The following is a 19063-nucleotide window of genomic DNA, read 5'->3' on the forward strand; positions in this document are numbered from 1 at the left end:
AACCTCCCAATAGACTTCTGCATTAGTGATGATACACTGAAATATATCCTCCAAACTGCTGTCAGAGTAATTTACTAAAAATATAAATATGAACCAGTCACTTCCCTGATTCAAACTCTTCCCATCAAGCAGCTCAGGATATCACATAATGGCCCTTATGGTCTCCCTGACACCGATTTCCCCTTCATACTTTATGGTCAGGCAATACTTGAACAGTATATACAAATACACTAAGCTGTTTTATACCTCTTGCATTTGTTTAAGTAGTCCCTTGACTTTCTGCTTCTACACTTTATTTGCCTGGCTAATTCCTCTTCAGGCTTCAAGACTTAGCTTCAGATTCCCAGGCTGGATTAGTAGTCTTTCCTACGTTCCCATGGCAACCCTGTCTATAATTCCATTTTGGCATTAACCACACAGTATCAGAAATCTATGTTTAGGGTCTGTCTCCTTCATTACTCTATTAACTGGTTGACATGAAGTAACGATGACAAAATTTATACATTCACGTAATTATAATGCATAAAATTAAAGAGAGGTAGTAAAAAATACTAGAGACAGCACTAGAAAACTTACTCGCATCTCTTGGTATTATTCACTTATTAGCCTACGTTTAATAAGGGCTTATTATTTCTCATGTAATGTGCTAAATATTTGCAATATAAGGAAGCATGAGATGTTGATCCTGACCTCAGGGAGTATGTCATCTGGAAAGGAAAGTTTCCAGCAAAGGATTTCAAAAGGCAAACAAAGGAGCAGGTAAGCTAAACAGAATGAATGGCACAAACATACTTTTGAAGTATGTTTCTTGTATTTCCATATAGATTATAGATGAATTTCATTACCCATTGTTGTATCTCCCATAGTGACTCTTACACAATCATGTACTTATCAGGAATATGCTGCATGATATACTCTATAGATTTTTATAAAATATCACAAGTGCATGTACTGATAAGATAGAATACGTTAAATAAAACAAGCTCATAAATTACCTTTTAATGTCAGGAAAAAATTCCAAAGTATATTTACTCATTGCTGTTTAAATTAGAGAACTTTTAGTTATAAGACCATGTAGATAAGAAAAAGATGAGGGAAAAAACCACATGAGAAAAGACACAAATCATACATAATGATTATTTATGTAAAAATTCTATATGGATATGACAGCAACTGAAAGCAGCCACAGGTAGATGTAACCATTATGGTTTGGGGTAGGGGGGTTAAAAATACAATTTAAAAAGATGTCACAACTTTATTGATTTACTTGTTACAAATACATATTCAAAAAGCAGATTATGTAATTTTTGTCTAACACATGTCTTCTCAACTTCTGGTATGTATATTATAAGCTAGGATAATAAGCACTATTTGTAACATATAGTAGTCAAAGTTAAGATTAAGGCTTTTGGCCTTGTAAATGAAAAACTTTTTGTTGCTATCTCTCATTTGCAAAGTCTTATGTTTATCGAAAAAGGAAATTTTGAGATAATGATCTGTATATCTGAATCAATGCTGACATTACCTGGCATAGCATTTCCACTTATGTCAGCATTCATGACAGCAGTGAAAACAAAGAAAATAAATATTAAAGGAGGATGCATAAAAGAAGGGGAGATGTAAAGCAAAGATTTATTCTGCAATGTAAATAATCTTCCCTTAGAAAATAAATTGAGCAAAACTAAAGTGGGCTAGAAATTTATGCTGAATATCAATAATTAGACCAGCTGATCTTACAGCAACCCTTTATATTTTCTGAATATACAAAGACATGAGAATTCCCTATCCCATCTCATTTGAGACATCTCAGTTCTTTCGTATCTTCGACATCCATTACGGCACAAAAGTAACATCCTCTAGTCTCCTGTAGTCTCAAATACAAGAAAAAAGTTACCTAAAATTTTTTCTCATTATTTCTGTACTCTGAATTAACTATGTAGTTTAGAAACTACATACTGACTAACTTAAACTTTGTTTTTAAGTGCCTTTGATTTTCAATATGGCAGTGGTCTATAAATCTATAATTTTTAGGTATCAATTGCTATAAATACTTGGTAAAAAATATTAGGAGAAACTTTAAATGCTAATATACTGCCTCAAGTACCTGGCTATGAATACTACGTAGATTAAAGCATAAACTATTAATTATATGTGCATAAAGATCAGTTCTAACTTGATTTGAATAAAGCTAATTGAATTAGAATGAAATTAACAGTCCACCTGTATACTAAATTCACACTGAGTCAAAATTTTTATTTGTCCTTAAGATTAACTAACTAAACATTTTATTTGGTATAGAACACTGGAACAGACAGGGATCCTCTGAAGAAATGTCTTTTAAAAATCTTCCATCAACTACAGAACCAATGAAAACTTCTATTATTGGAAAATAATTAAGGACTTACCATGTTATCAGCAATGATAATAGCAAAGGTAAATATTTACAATGATATTCTAATATGACTGGTCTATGATAAGTCTTTGACTTAAAAAAATCAAGTTCATAATTTATCTTTAAACCTAACTTCCCAACAGTAGCTAATCTGCCCAATATGTATCTCTCAAAACCTGCTTACCCACTTTCCCATCACAACCATACACACCTTTGCCTTTACTTACCATTTTCACTACACCCCTTCTCAATATGAACACAGAGCATTAATCACTGCTATGAATAAGGCTATAAAGCTATTTGGTGTTTTGACAGACTTTTCAAAATCATGGAAGAAGCAGTGAGAAACAAATGTAATTTAGGAGAGCTAAACCTAAGGACAAATTTCCAGCAAAGCTGGGTAGCCTAAGTGAAATCCACTCTTGCCCCCACCTAAAACTGCCCCCCAAAATCTTCATTTCATTTTGTAACATTTTGAAATCCCACCAGTTAGGGATTTATTGGTATCCTTTTTAAAAAACCATTTCAGGATTTATTGGCATCCTTTTTTAAAAAAGTAAAGTATGAGAAAGATATTCTTTACTATTTGGACTTTATGTAAATTAACAGGACTGCTTTTCTCTTACAGTAGCTGAGATCAATAGTACTACTGGAACTGGAAATGTAGGTTGAAGGACCAGTGAAGTAAGCAATAGTTAAGTATGAAACACTTGGGAGGGAACAGCTAGTGGGGAAACCTTACAATACCATGGCAGCACACTGCAGCAAGAAGAACATGGGCTCTGAACACTCCTGGATCTGAATCTGGTTCCACCACTTATGTGACCTTGGGCAAGCAACTTAATCTCTTGGCATCTCAATTTTCTCTACTATAAAATAAGCTGATATTTCCCTACAAGTTGTTTTATGTAAGATGTTTGGCATAAGTGCCTCACATAAAACAGATTCTCAAAAAAATACCATTTTCCCTCTTTTCCATGTTCATTACTGAGGCAAGAACAGAGAGAACCAAAGAAGAGAAAGGAGTAAGCTGAACACAAACCATAAATAATGATTACTCCTCTTCAGGCTTCAAGAAGTAGAGAAAGGATGCCAAAGACAAACTCTTGAAAATTCCTCCTTAAAAACTAGGTTCAATTAATAAGAAAACACCTTTGCTTTCTTCTCTCCACCGCCCTCCCATTCTTTCTTCATGACCATGTTGCCTTCATCCCTGGACTCAAAAATCATATGGTACACTAAATATACAATACTACATTATGAACTCTTTATATTATATTAAAGATAAAACAGATCTTAAAAGGTGGATGGAGAATTGATTCTTTCATTCAATTCAATGCAACAAATATTAATTGAATGCCTTTTATGGGTAAGGTGTATATTAGGTGATTGGCCAGAAGTGGAGGAGAATGCAAAGATGAGTAAGAAAGAAACCTTGCCTTTAAGGAGTTAGTAGTTTAAACTTTCTGATTTCAGAGAATCTTATAATATTCTTCTCTGGGAAACACAATCAGTTCACAAGTTAGGGACTTTTACATGTTCTGTATCATTATGACTAGCATGTTAGGGCATGAGGAAGAGATGTTACAGAAAACTAATAGTTTCTTTTAAAGATTCTACTTTACTATTAGTCAAATTTTCATTAATTGTTCAATTTTTAATGCAAAAAATTACCTGCCAAAATTTCGGTGTTTCGTGCAGCTATTGTTTTAACTTTTATTATTCCTGATTCAGCAGCCTGCAAGAATAAAAATAATTAGAACATAAAACTTACTATCAACATGAGTTATCTATCATATTGATAGATAAAATCTTAAGCACAAATAGAGTCAGTCACTATCATCTTTTATAATTTTCAAAATACCAGATAGTAGTGACATACACATTAAATGTAATAAGATATGATTAATTTGATTACTCACATGCAAACTCTGCACTACAGCATGTTGCCTACCTCTGCCTTAAGGCATATGTGGAATACCTCAACCCCTAAGAATTTAAATGTTCAGAAAACAAAAATAAACAAAACCAAAACTAATGAAAAAATTAGGTTTCTCTTCCCCACTTCATACCTCCCTTCCCCTGACCACAAAAAAAAAACTGCAAAACACTATAAAATCAAGTAAAACTACTGTTTTGGATTAAAACATTCTCTTTTTTGAGAATGGATAACCAAGCACTTTGTTATTACTTTTCAGTTATACTTTTTAAAACACTCATTTCAGTTTTCATAATGTGTCCAAAACACTTCATCATAGTATGTTTAGCTGACAATACTAGCAAGTCAGGTAGCATTTTACAGAATACCACAGAAATGCACTGTCCAACATGGTAGCCATTGACCACCTGTGGCTATTAAGCACTTACTATGTGGCTCATCTGAATTGAGCTGTGCTCTATGTGTAAAATACACACTAGATTTTAAAGGCTTACTGTAAAGAAAGAACGTACACCATCCCTTAATATTTATATTGACTACATGCTGAAATGATAAGATTTTGAATATACAGAATAGAATTAAATAGAATACTTTTAATAAAATTAAATGTGTCCTTTTTGCTTTTTAAATCAATTTAAAATTACATATATAGATAGAATTTGTGGCCCATACTGTGTTTCTATCAGTGTTGACATATAATAATGATATATTATTTCTATCATAGAAATTCAGAACATTTTTACTATCTAGAAACATGGCTATTTTATACTTACACTGTTCCCTACACCTCCAAAAATAATTCATAAATACCCATAAAAAGTTATATGTCCAAGTTTTCCTATTAATTTTCTTGTTCCTTGCTCATTTATTTTGTTATCCCTTGCTGCTTGCTCAGGAAAAAGTGATAGCAGGCTTTAAAGGTTTAAAAATAACTGGAAGAACACCAGTGTTCTATGGGCTCTTAGCTTGACAACTAGTGGATTGTAACATATTGTAAGCTATATCATGTGTAGTAGACGTTTGTCATTTTGTTGTCTTCAAGCATATGAAGCCCTTGCTTCTGTTTGAACTTCATGAATTTTTGCCAACTGAATTTTAGTGAAAGACTGAGCCTATCTTCCACTATTAAAATTGAAAATGCCATATACTTGCTTTCACACATGCCCTGGCAGCCTATGCTTATCCAAACAGATGCACCCAGGATTTTGAAAATGGAAGCTAGTGGCACAGAAAAGCAGAGACAAGAAAATTCTTTCTGACAACAGCATAATGGAGGCAACATCTAGTTTCCAAGGGCAGCAAAACCAGTGATTGTCTGGAGTGACCAGTCCATGGCATCCAGTCACTACTGAGCAGAGACAGCAGTAATTGTCTCACTGGCATGAGTTTTGCTATGGTTGTGGCTGTTTAGCTCCCTATATTCACATACTTTTGCTAGGACTTGCTTCATCCAGCCTTCTACCAATTCTGTGAACCACAAAAGTAAAAATAAATTTTATTTTTGCTTTAATCAGCCAGAGTCAGCTTTCATTGCTCACAATTAAAAAGCCTAGTAGATATACTAGGACATACTTCTAAAACTTTAAAAAATGGAAATGTGCCAAATTAAATAATCATGGCCACTAGCAGAAAAACAGTCAAAATCAATTACTTCAGGGAAAGATTATCAGCTTTTTGCAGACTTTACACACCAGAAGCTTTAAAAAAATCCTGATGCCCACGTTGCAACCCATTCCAATTAAATAAGAATGACTGCTGGTGGAAGTCAGTATTTTAAAAATTCTTCAGATGACTGCAATATGCAGTAAAATTTTGGAGACTATTTTAATAATATAGGCAGAAGATGATGATGGACAGGCCCAAGATGGTAGTGACTGAAGTGGTAAGAAATGGTCAGATTCTGGATATACTTCAAAAATGTACAAACCGTAGCAAATTTACTACTGTAAAAATTAAATTAAAGAACACTGGAACACCGAAATTATTATGCATAATTTGTAATACTCACACACCCCATCTCAAACTATCTTGGATAGATTTCTTACTGGGCCGGCTGAAAATAATCTGTGGTCACTGAGATTTCTTCCACCATCATTCTCAAAAGTTTAACTTCTCCCCCGTCTCACTGTGGCCCTATACACTTTGCATATGTTTTGTTTTGCATCAGTGTCAACAGAGATTGATCAAACTGAACCATCATAAATACCAATGTAATTTGTCCAGATTTTTCTGATTTCTAGTCAGTCAAATCTTGAAACTATTAGTTTCCAAAATCCATCTTGTAGCATGCTAAATATTAGATGTCAATAAAAGATTTCAAATTTGCCAGACGCTGTTTTGATTTCCTGAGATGAGTAAGAGTTGACCCCATGAATGTGTTCATATGTTTAACAAATATTTTTACACATACACACAATAAGGAAAAGGAATAAGGAGTATTTTTAAGTAGTACCACAGTAGTGCTTTAAAACCAGTATTTTCATTTCTAAATTCAAGGAATTACTGAAAGTACAATTGGTTGCCTTTAGATATAATAAGACCTAGCTCATATCTTCTCATTTTTTTAATCCAAGTTTCTATTGTCAAAACACTTTGAAATTGTAACAGCTTATTCTCATAGACACCCTGTGTTGCTAAAAAGTTTCACTATCAATATTTATTAACACTGGTATATCAGAGTCACCCTATAGTCTTACTTCATACCTAGGTCTCACATACAACTTTAAGAGTATGTTGTATGTACAGAAGTCTTCAGAGTCAGATTTCCCTGTATTTATCAAGGATTGTAGGTGTAAAGAAAAATCTTTAACATCTTGCTTTAAAAGTATCACTACTCTGATCAGATACTGTCTATATACACAGGGGACCTACTCAATTTTAAACATAGTTATTTTTTACTGAATTGTCCCTCATGCAGAAGAGAAGAATTGAGATGAGTTGCCAGTTCTGTAGACTTGAATAGGGATGATACAGGTTAAGGTAAACAGTCCTGAGGATTATCTAGGAGTTGGGAAAGAAAGCAAAAATCTTAAATACACTGCAGCATTTAATATGTCTTACTCTTAAAATTAACCTCTCAAGAAACATTTCTTCTTTTTCCTCAGTAGTTTTTTGACTACTCTTCTAAAACCACCTAGAATACCCTTGGCCCCATTTCCCACCCAAGAAAGTCTTTGTGGGTAATCCCATAATTCCATGGTTTTCATTACTTTCTAAATGCTGAAGACTCCTAAATTATATTCCTGTTCCTGACCTATCTCCTAAACTATAGGGTTTATTAACCTAAATGTTTAAAAGGTACCTTAAATTCAAGATGTTCAAAACAGAAGTCATCATTTCCCTTCTCCCCCAAATTCCCACCTGTTTCTTCTTCCTATGATCTTTATTTTTCTATACAGCAGCATCATCCATCCAGTCACTGACCAGACATCTGGGCTTTCTCTCTCATCCCACAAATCCAATCAATAGACTAAAGTCTATTTAGTAAACATATCCTGTACTGTTTTTCTTCTCAGATTTCATTTCCACACTTTAGTTCAAAATCTCATTATCAAACAAAATGAAGAGATTTCTTTTTTTTTTTTTTTTTTTTTAAAAGATGACCGGTAAGGGGATCTTAACCCTTGACTTGGTGTGATCAGCACCACGCTCACCCAGTGAGCGAACCGGCCATCCGTATATGGGATCCGAACCCGGGGCCTTGGTGTTATTAGCACCGCACTCTCCCGAGTGAGCCACGGGCCAGCCCCATGAAGAGATTTCTTTACCTACAATCTTGTCCTCCATCTAGCATTGTCTCAACTATTCAGTGGTTCCCTAGTGCCCACCCCTACTAGTCTTTCTCAAAATTGAGTTGTGTAAGGACTTCTTTTTAAAGGGGAAAAAAAAAATCTCATAGACACACCCAGTCACTGACAAATTTAAAATCGTATAGATACAATTAGGAATAAACTCTTTATAGCTCTTAAATTATAAAGACAACAAATTCATAAATTAATAATGTTACAAATAATCTTTCGCTGAAATTAAACTACTGTTAACATGAAGATAGCTGTAGACTTGTAGTGTAGGTTGTTCTGATTTGGGCACCCTTCTAGTACTATAAGCAGTGACAGAAATCATTTCTTCTACTACTTTTTTCTATGACAACTATTGAAAAGTCTTTCCACCTTTAGTACCATCTATGGCTTGTACCTTTATTACTGTATCCCGTTCACCTCATTATGTCTGTTTCTCCATTCCAGCTATAAGCTCCATCAGGATAAGAAAAATATCTCATTCATCAGCTTAAGTAGCTGCGTAATAAATGTTTCTAAATAAACAAATGAAAAGTTGTAAACAGTATCAAAAGGACTTGTTGGTATAATATATATATAAGTGCCAATTCAAACTCATTTAAAAGGGGGGAGGGAGAAGAAGGGACTTTACTATCCCACTAATTGAAAAATCCAGAGGAACTCAGATCCAGAGATTCACAATGCCATCAGGGCTGAAGTTTCACTTCTCTGCCATTCTCTTGGTTCTGCCCTGTTTTGTGGGTTCCTCAAGCTGCTTCCAATCTTGGCAACAAAAATGACCTCAGCCATTCCTCACCTCACAATTTCATATGACACTATCTAGAAGGAGGGAAAGGGCCTCTTTCAGTAGCTCTTGAGGAAGAAAGAGGAAGCTTTTCTTTCCCAGGAGCACTCACTAGCATTTTGTGAGTTGGGCAGGAATGGAGGTGGGGTGGTGGGGGTGGGGAAGATTTAAACTAGATTAAGCTAATCAGGTTTAGGAATGAAATCAATTCATCTAATTCCAAAGGGCTGAAAATGAGGGAAGAGTGTAGCCTACCATTAAAGGAAGTAAAAGGGAATAGATGCTAGGGAAGGAATTAATAAATACCCACCACTACTATAACTATGAACAGACTTTTTTTTTTTAAGTGTTTTTAAATGCTGTTTCCATTCACAGAAGCTCCTGTGCTGTTTTTAAAAAACATATTTTTCATAACTTCTATGAAAAGAAAGCCTCAAAATTTAAAGAAATTTACCAAAGACTCAAATTAATTATTCACAGGACACAGCATGAAACAAGAGCTAAAGAATAAATGTGAAATTCAAGTTAATGGCAACTTAGATAAAATAATATACTCATTAGTCATGAGACACAAGAGAGGTATGGAGCTGCCTGAAGACTTGTGATTTTCGATATCAGGTAAAACCAAAATATCTAAAGGCAAGTCCACACTTAACAGATCTAGAGCACTCCCTAGAGGACAAGAGACTCATAAAACAATTACCACATTAAAACCAGTAAGATTTTCTTCTGTAACATTCACTTATTCTACAACTCTAAACTTTCAAAAAATATATACCTATGTGGCATTCCACTCAGAACCTCTGGCTTCCAGGAAACAAATAAATAAAATTTGTCTTTACATATCAAATGAAAGACTGGAATGCAAGCTATATGTATATACGTGGCATGCCTATATAAGTGGTATGCCTTTTCCTACCTTTTCTTAAAAATTTAATCTTTAACAAGCATCTAATTAGCACCTCCTAAGCTTACAAATGATTTGCACTATAGTGGACAGAGGGATAAACTAGATGCAATACTGACTCTTAGGGAATTACTTAGAAAAAAAACCATACTTAACAAATTATAACAGAAGGTAAAATATTAGTTATAAGGAAATAACTTATAAAATAAGCTTAACTGAAAGTTAAGAAAGGAGAGAAAAACATACTAGATTGACAGTCCTGGGCAGGAGCTGCAACTGGTTTTGCTCCAGCAAGTAGCTAGCACTTGGCATACAGTATGTGTTCAAAAATTATTTCATAAACAAATGAATGAACAAATGAATGAATGAATAAGGAAAGAAATTAGAACATTATCTATAAAGTTAGTTCTTACATGCAACTAATGGGTGGGCAACAATTAAAGTGTGATTAAATGAAAGGCAAGATTTTAATAAAATAAAATTTTAAAATTATAGCATAAAAGAAGGAAGTAGTATGACAGACAGTCATGCATCGCTTAATGGCAGGGATACATTCTGAGAAATGCATTGTTAGGTGATTTCATCATTGTGCAAACATCATAGAGTATATTTACACAAACCTAGACAGTATAGCCTATTACACATCTAGGCCATATGGTCCAGCCATTATAATCTTATGATACCACCATCGTATATGTAGTATGTTGTTGAGGAAAACATCCTTAAGCAGCACATGACTGTATTTGGAGACTAACAGGAAATCCAGTTTGCCTGAAGTATAAAGGCATATGAAGAAGAGCTCAGGGTGATGAAGCTAGAAAGGAAGGTTGGGAAAATCAAGAGGGTCTTAAAGGCTGTCATAAGGGGTTCTATAAGTACAGAGTAGCCACTGAGGGTTTCTGAGCTGTTTTAAGTATATTAAACTGGTGGTAACACATAGAATGGTTTGAAGTCATGTATGCCATTAATGCACGTCAAAGGCCAGGCATAATGTTAAAATCTTGAGACTGAGAAAATATAAAAAAGGAGAGGTACGTTAGAAATTACAGAGCTAGAAGGAACAGCCGACAATGAACAGAGAGCTGAGGGAGAGAAGATAGCCAATTATGACTAAGGCAAGCAACAGTGCTAGATATGTGAAGGTTAATTCTACGTGTCAACCTGATTAGATTAAGAAATGAGGAGAAACCTGGTAAAACTATCTTTTTAGGTATGTCCATGAGGGTGTTTCAAGAAAAGATTAGCATGAGAGCGTGAGTGGACTGGGTGGGAAAGATCCACTCTCAATATGGGCGGGAACCATCCAGTCCACTAGGGGTCCAAAGAGAACAAAAAATGGAGAGAAAAGGCAAATCACTCTCTCTTTATGCGCTGGAGCTGGGATACACTCATCAGAGCTTGAGACTGTTCAGCTTTTGGGTTCCAGGACTTATACCCAGGACACCATCGGCTTCCCCTGTTTTGAGGCCTTCAGACTTAGACTGAGCCACGCATCTACATCCAGTTTGCAGACGGCCAATCATGGAACTTCACAATCGCATGAGCTAATTCCCCTAATAAATCCCTTCTCATATATTTAAAACATAGCCTATTGATTCTGTCTCTCCAGAGAACCCCGACTGACACAGATACCATTAACAAAACTAGTGAAATAGTTGGAAATGGACGTTTTGAGGAAAAGATAAGTTCAAGAAGTTCTGTCTGAAGCATGTAAAAGATATTCTGGTAGATGTGTTCAATGAGCAGCTGGAAACACAGTAAAGAAAGCTCAGCAGAGAGAGTGAAGTAGATTTAGGAGTCATCAGCATTGTGGTAAGGCCAGAAGTGATGGGAGTAGATGACAGTGCCAAGGGGGTGAGCATGGAGAAAGAAGATGTCTGAAGACAGAACTTGGGATGCACTTACATATAAAGAAAAGGAGGAGGAATATTGAGAGAGAGGGAAGAGAAAGAGGAAAGCAGAGTGTTACAAAAGTCAAAACAACAGAGTTCCAAGATGGAAAGAATGACCAATAGTAATAAATAATGAAGCAAGGTAGACGAATGGGAAGAACAGTTAAAAACAAGTTAAGCACGTTTCAAAGATCTTTGCAGCATGATACAATGGAAAAAAGGAGAGGAGTTAGAATTGGATGCACGCGGATTCATATCCTAGGTTCCTCCACTTTCCAGCTTTACTATGGTATGTGAATCATGAAACCTCTCTAAACCATAGTTTCCTCATCTATAACATGAAATATTTAAATTGCATGTTGCATTAGAGTCAAAGGATGCAAAGTTCTTAGTCTAGTGGAAAGGCAATATTTTACTCAACCATGAGTTAGTGTCATGAAAATAAAGGCGGTTTCTCATTTATTTTTGTATTTCCTGCCATACTTTACACTTAGGAAACCAATAAATTTCTATTAAATTATAACATTAATAGCAAAACCCTTTACTTTGTACATGGTTGAGAATAAGCTATACTTACTTAAAAAAAAAATTCCATTTTTTAAGTATGTCTTCCTTTTTGGTTTATAAGTCAGACAATGTCTATTATTTCTTCTATGTCATCAAAGCACAGTGCTAAGATGATCAATACATTATTTATTTATTTCAGTTTCTGTATTTCAATATATAAAACATGGATTTATTTTATTTTGCTTATGGGAGAAAGAACACAATGTCAAGAGGAAAATAACTATATTACATTATAAATACTTACTAAAACAGCTCCCAAGTAAGCTTGTAAAGATTATCCAGCCCTCACTGGTTACCATCATTAAGGTCCTGAAAATGAGGTCTTAACCCTAACAGGACAGCCAATGACTTGAGCCTAAATTCCCAAATATCTGGTTAAACAGAAAATCCTGTCATGGTAAGTAGAAGGCATTTCTTTCACCAAGGATCTCCCTCAGACAGTTAACACAGAAAAACACCGCATACTGAGGAACTCTACGTCAGGGAAGGAAACTTTGCTTTTACAGGCAAAAATCTCTACCAACCAACTTCCATCAGGCCTGAATGGACAACATAAAACTTAAAGTACATAGCCTGGGAAGACTACTTGTGCTTTTTATTTATATCCTTACTGATTCTGAGTAATTTGAAAAAAAATCCATCCCAAACTCTAATTCTGACCAACTCAACTCATTCCCTTTAATCCCTTTCCTCTTCTACCACCCATTCCCTGGACTTCATCATCCTCTAGTACATCTTCTACTTGGCAATCTGAAATCCAATTTCTCAACTACCATCCCCCCTTTCCTTCTAGCTCTCTCACTCCCCAACCTCATTACTCCTGGATTAAATTGGTATTGCTAGTCCCTCAACCCTTCCATCTTCTTCCAATCAATCAAAACTATTGGCTTTCCTTCTTTGGGAATCCAGCTTAGATCTCACAATCCACCATCATTTCAACCACTTTTTTTGCTAAGACTCTTAAGTGTTCCAAGTCAATTTCTCCTCCTGTTCTCCAAAGTGATCCACTGCTCTCCTCAAACTTCCCAACCACCACTTCTTTCATCACTAATGACTCCTAGCTCATTTACTATCTTACCAAGAAAACAGAGGCCAAAGGCCAAACTGCCCACACTTACTGTCTCTTCATTCATTCTTACCATGCTCCTCATTCAAATTTATCACATGCGAACCCATTTTTTCCTTTTCCTTCCTCTGTCAGAAGATAAGCCCTTCTCAGATTGAAATCCAGCTCATACATGTATGCCCTTGAAACTCCAGCTTTCTCAGGGACCTTGCTCTAACAAGTATTCCCCTCCTCTTTAACTTCTGCCTCTTTCCCTTCAATGCTGGTGCCTCCCAAAGTTCCTTCTTCAGCCCTCATATTCTCACTCTATATATTCTTCCTGGCCCATCTCATCACTCTTATAATTCCTAATATTGTGTGTAAACTGATACTCCTAAATCTGAAATTCTAGACCTCCCTTTTAACTGCCAAACTATCATTTTCAAACACCTACTTGATGTCACACATAAGTTTTAATATATTCATGACTATTCATTTTCCCCCCAAACATTTTCTCCTTCTATAATTCTTCTCTTACCAATATATCTAGTTTCCCAAGCCAGGAACCTGGAAGGCATCACAGATTTCTCTCTCTCCATTATATAAAAGGTCACCATGCCCCAGTAATTTTACCTGCTAAATCTCTTCTTAATCTCTTACTGCTGTCTATCTCAATGCAAGCAACCTCCTGTCTATGTCTACTCCTGCCTCAATATAAGCAATCATCACTTTTTAAAATTTGCCCTTTTTGCCTTGATCTCAATACCATCTAATTTTTCCTACAAATGCTGTCAAGGTAATATTACTAAATATGAATTTGATCATATTAGTACTCTCTTAAAAAGCTTTTTTTTTAAAAAAAATCTTTTTTTGGCAGCTGGCTGGTAAGGGGATCCGAACCCTTGACCTTGGTTATAACACCACGCTCTAACCAACTGAGCTAACCTGCCAGCCTCTTAAAAAGCTTTAATGGCTCCTAAAAGCGTGAAATTTGTTTTACAGTATATGGAATACAAACAACATGGGTTACTTCTTCTACCAAGAATGACTCCCCTTCCACTCCCTATTTCTTCTGTTGTAGCTTCTATTCACCCTTTTATCCTCTAAGACTTCGATCAAGAATTACAAACTTTCTCTGACCACACTTCCAGGCTCAGTTAGATCCCCTTCATCTGTTTCTACAACATAATGCCTGTAAATAGGAAATGACCAAAAAGTTCTTATGAAATACGTAAACATAAAGCTTCAGAGGACACTGCCTCTGAAGGACACTGAATATCAATTATACAGAAGTGATTTTAGAAGGCTTCAAAGTAATTTTTAAGGCAAAGAAAAAATTTTCATACAAATATTCCCAATTAGCTAGTACAGTTGTACTCAAGTTACGCTGCTAAAATGTAAAGATTTATGTTTAAGGACTAGGAAAAATAAGCAGGAAAAAAATTATTGCTGTCATTTAATCATTAAATTTATTATAAAATGAGAGAATGAAATTATAGCCCCTACAAAAAACAACTTAATATGCAAAGGATAGATGTATAAATGAAAACAATAAGGTGGGGAAAACCATGTACAAAATCCAAAGACAAAGTAAATATTAGTAAATAAGGCACTTTCCTTCATCAATTCTCTTTTCTTCTGTTTTTCTAACAGACTTGAAATCTTTAACATTCAGCTTATTATCTATTAAAAAAAAAAGATTTATAGCCAAGCACCATTGCCAAAAAAAGTGGAAATAACTAAAAACTTGAAATAAAGACTAAATATAAATGCCTTGCTTGAGGAGACTTATAAACAGTTCAGAATGATTATTTTTCAGATAATACCTGTGAAAACACTGAAAGAATGTTAACCAGCAAATTACAGATGAAAAGCTTCTTAGGCTTACAAATGCTTTACTTTATGGTCTACCTAGCACCCAAAAAGAAAAATAAAACCAAAAACATACCAGTTCCTTAGGGAACAAAAGCCAAAATTTGGCATTGCTATTAATTTACTATGGAAAATTTAATTCAACCAAAATATTTCTTGAAAGTCATGGCTTCCTCCCCCAAAATCATCACTATTAGGCTAATTATTTCATCTTTGTTTTAAACCTATGACAGTCAAGGTCATTTTTCTATTCCTAAAGTAGGGCCCTAAGCAAGTGTCACTGGTTAAGGAGTCAAGATTCTTTCATTCAACAAATTCTTATATGGTATGTACTGTATATAAAATTAAATATCAAAGAGAAGCAAAACAAGAACTATTTTTGCCATTATCTCAAAGACTAGGTGCAATTACTAAATATCTCTCTAGTGTTCAAGTAAAAGCTAATGAACTTTAATAAAAGTTCCCAGATTAGGAATGGGTTGAGTTCCAGAACTTTGTAAGTTACCTATTTGGAACCTTGAATGCGTTTTCCAATAGCAATAATGTAATAAACAGCATTAAATTTCTAAGCTAGTCCACAAAAACCATAATAATATAGAGGAACCACCGTTTGTATATGTTATTATTAGAACTGGGAATGGTCAGTTCTATAAATTATTGTTGAAATTACAAAACAGGATTTGACATTTACCAAATGAGAGCATTTCTCTTACAATTAAAACAACCTAATTCTTTAAAATTACTTACAACTTTCAACAGATATATGATATAGAGAAAATAATGAAAATATCAAAACAAACTATTGACTATCTGAAAACGTATAATAGTCGTCTTTCAAAAAACAGCACATCTGGTTTCCATCACTGGATAATATTTGATTACTTTATTAAAGAAATACAAGACGGAGTTTGTTGAAGACTGACAGAACCAAAGCACTTACAGAAAAGTTAGGCTTCCTTAGAGACCTAAAATCTAAACTATTGCGCACGTTCTGATTGCAGAATGTATTTTAAAAAAAGGTAAAATATCCAAATAAATATGAAAACATGTAATTCCTTGGTGAATTTTTAGGGTAAACAGTAAATGAAATTGCACGTATACCAAACTACATTAAATAGAAATAAAAATAAAACGATTACTTTTACAATAATATCACTGAAATATCTCATTTCAAAAATGAGGAAAGAAATTGAGCAGAGTTTTAAAAAAATTTTAAAGAATTAAAATGGCATATTAAGAGAAAAAGCCAATAGTGACCAAATGGTAAATAATTTCAATTCAGGAACTATTTGGAGAATTTAATTGTATATATTATTAACCTGAGCCTTTTGGTTAATACACTTTTTCTCCGACGACTTTCCTATGCATAATCTAATAAAACCACCTTTTAACCCTAATTTTACAGCTGATAGTAAACTGAAGCTCAAAGAGATTAAGATGTATTGCTAGAACATAAGTTCACGTGTATTTGTTTTGACTCCAAGCCCAAGCTTCTCACCACAGTATTGCTCATGACAATGTTTAACATGGTTACTGATGGTCTTCAATAAATGTCGTAAATTAGTTGGCTCTGGATAGTTTATTACTATTTCATGCGACTGATACAGAGTTAAGGTGAATGACACATGCCAAGAAGGAAAGCTGTTTCCAGCTGAGTGATATACTATAAACGCAGGAGCACAGATTTCACCACAACGGTGGACATTCGTTTTTAGGAGCAAAAGACAAGCTTTTCAATTCTGACTTGGCTAGTTTCTAATTTGAGAAAGGGCAGAGAGGTGAGTGTACTATCCGAATTAACTGAATCGGCTCACTCCACGAACTTCATTACTAACCTGGGAGGCTATGAGAGTGGAGAAAATCAAAGCGCCTCAGACCTCTCCGACCGAAACTATAAAAAGCGCTTCTGGAACAACCCATCGACCCACAAATCTGGAAAGGTGAGAGTCAAATGAAAATGAGATACGACTGGAGGCCGTGAGTGAAAGCCTGGGTCTAACAGGACTAGGAATGCTCACGGTGCCTTCTCCTGACGTCGGCCGAAGCTTACCTCCTTGACAGGTGGAAATTTCTTCTTGCACTCTAGCGACAAGGCCCGCAAGTCGCTCTGCATATTCTCCAGCAGCTTCTTTACCGCTTCGGGACTGTTGGTGCCGGACATGATCTCCTAAGGTCCGAGCAATTTCTCAACAACACAAACAAGCTCCGACACTGCCAGCTCCTTGGGGCGACAAGCAGCTCCCTCCCGGCGCCCTCGGCTCTTGCGCAGCCCGCTTCTAGGGCTCCGCAGGGGTTCTGCCGGGCCTGGGCTGCGAATCCGGAGCGTGCCGAGCTCTCCCCTCAGCTTCCTCGCAACACCCCGGCTCTTCTCGGAGGTTCTCCCCGCAATCGCCCCGCCAGGCTCCGCGGACTCTGGCCGAGGAGCCCACAAGCCGGCCAGGTCCCTCCCCCTGCCGCGGGGCCCGGCCACACCGGGCGTCACCAGCCAACCTGGCAAGAAGCTTCAGCGCCTGCTCCCCAGGTCTCCAAGACTCGCCGACGCCATTAGCCGACTCGCCCACAATTCCGAGCGCCGCCGGGACACGTCAGTTGCACTTCCGGGCACCGCGGACACCGCCCCCGTCGCTGCCAACCCCGGCCGCGAGCCGCCGGCGTGGCGTGGCCGTGGGCGTGGTCAGGGTCGGGGCGGGCCTGGTTCCGGGGGTGTGGGGAGAGCGTTTTCTCCAGCCCCAACCGCGGCACCCAAGTAGGCTAAGGGCAGAGTTTGCGGCGTTAAGATTTGCTTTCTTTTCGGTGACAAGTGCCAGAACAGAGCCGCCGCGTGCTCCGAGGCGTATCTCTTTTCTTGTGTTTGTATTAAATTGTATTTCGGTGTAAACAGTTTGCTTCCTTTTGCATTAACCTTAATTGGTTTTCTCCCTCTTCATTTCTGCCTCCTCGAATCTCTGGACGAGTGGCCTTAAATCAACATCTATTAATAAGATGGACCTAAATTGCAAGCCCTCCATAGAGCTGTGCAAAGCGCAACTGGTGCACTTACTGCGAAGAAGTCCATTATTTCCTAATCTGTAAAATGACAGATAAAACTGCCCTCTGCTCCAAACCCTCCTCTGGCTTCCCATGTCGCTCAAGGTCGAAATTCCTCCAACCACTTGCCAGGCGCTATGCGAACTGTCCCGCCCTCCTTACCACCTACCTCTCCAGACCAAAAGGAAAGTTTCAGAAGGATTGGGCTGCTTCTTTTGTTTTGTTCCCTGCTGTGTCTCCGGCGTCTAGAACAGTGCCTGGCACATAGTAGGTGAATCACATATTTGTTGAATGAATGAATGCCCTACTAGAACCAGAAAGTTTTGAGGCTTAAATAAGGAATCGATAGAAAAGCCTTCATTGGGTCTGAAGTGCCAAATAAATGTGAGACAAAAGCTGAAGAGAAAAATCTTCATCTGTGCTTCTCTGAAGATTCAGGTTGGTCTACTTCTGCCCAAGGCATTTTGCAAGCGTAAAACAAGATAGAAGTAGGAGATGAAGAAATCGGCACCTTCAGACAGCGAACTGATGACAGGACAGAAGATAGTAAACTATGAGATTCTCAGTGGGTGGCAAGGTTTGGCTGTAACATGGAAGGCCTTGTAACACAGGTACTTTGCAAGCTAAATAATTTCATTTGTTTTTCGTTCTGATAATAAGCAAAGCAAGAATGGAAAAGGTGGCAGATGAGGTAATAGCAGGGAGCACCTAGATCATTTGTGTCTATTACACAACTTCTGAGAAACTTGGCAGCTCCCATATTTATGTATAAGGTTTATGTATTAAAACCTGTAAGTTTTAGCAAAAAAGCTCAAATGGACTATATGAAAGACATTATTCT

The 19063-nt window shown here is 36.5% G+C and overlaps 1 protein-coding gene and 1 pseudogene across 6 annotated transcripts in view; both read right to left on the reverse strand.

The window, feature by feature from the left end:
• The window catches only part of MON2 (MON2 homolog, regulator of endosome-to-Golgi trafficking), a 103031-nt gene extending 85299 nt beyond the window's left edge, over positions 1-17732 (reverse strand). For 4 of the 6 annotated variants that reach the window (XM_063074799.1, XM_063074801.1, XM_063074798.1 and 1 more), the window contains exons 1-2: positions 17246-17732; positions 4067-4130 (exon numbers count right to left, since the gene is read on the reverse strand). In XM_063074799.1, coding sequence (XP_062930869.1) covers positions 4067-4130; positions 17246-17356 — 175 coding nt within the window. In that variant the 5' untranslated portion in view covers positions 17357-17732. Of the gene's footprint in view, positions 1-4066; positions 4131-17030; positions 17128-17245 lie in introns of all 6 variants that reach the window. The other 2 variants (XM_063074800.1, XM_063074803.1) reach the window with 2 other exon arrangements.
• LOC134391663 (uncharacterized) overlaps positions 17363-19063 on the reverse strand; it is a 63944-nt pseudogene continuing 62243 nt past the window's right edge.

Source organism: Cynocephalus volans, chromosome 12, assembly GCF_027409185.1.
Source record: "Cynocephalus volans isolate mCynVol1 chromosome 12, mCynVol1.pri, whole genome shotgun sequence".
Classification (NCBI taxonomy): Eukaryota; Metazoa; Chordata; class Mammalia; order Dermoptera; family Cynocephalidae; genus Cynocephalus; species Cynocephalus volans.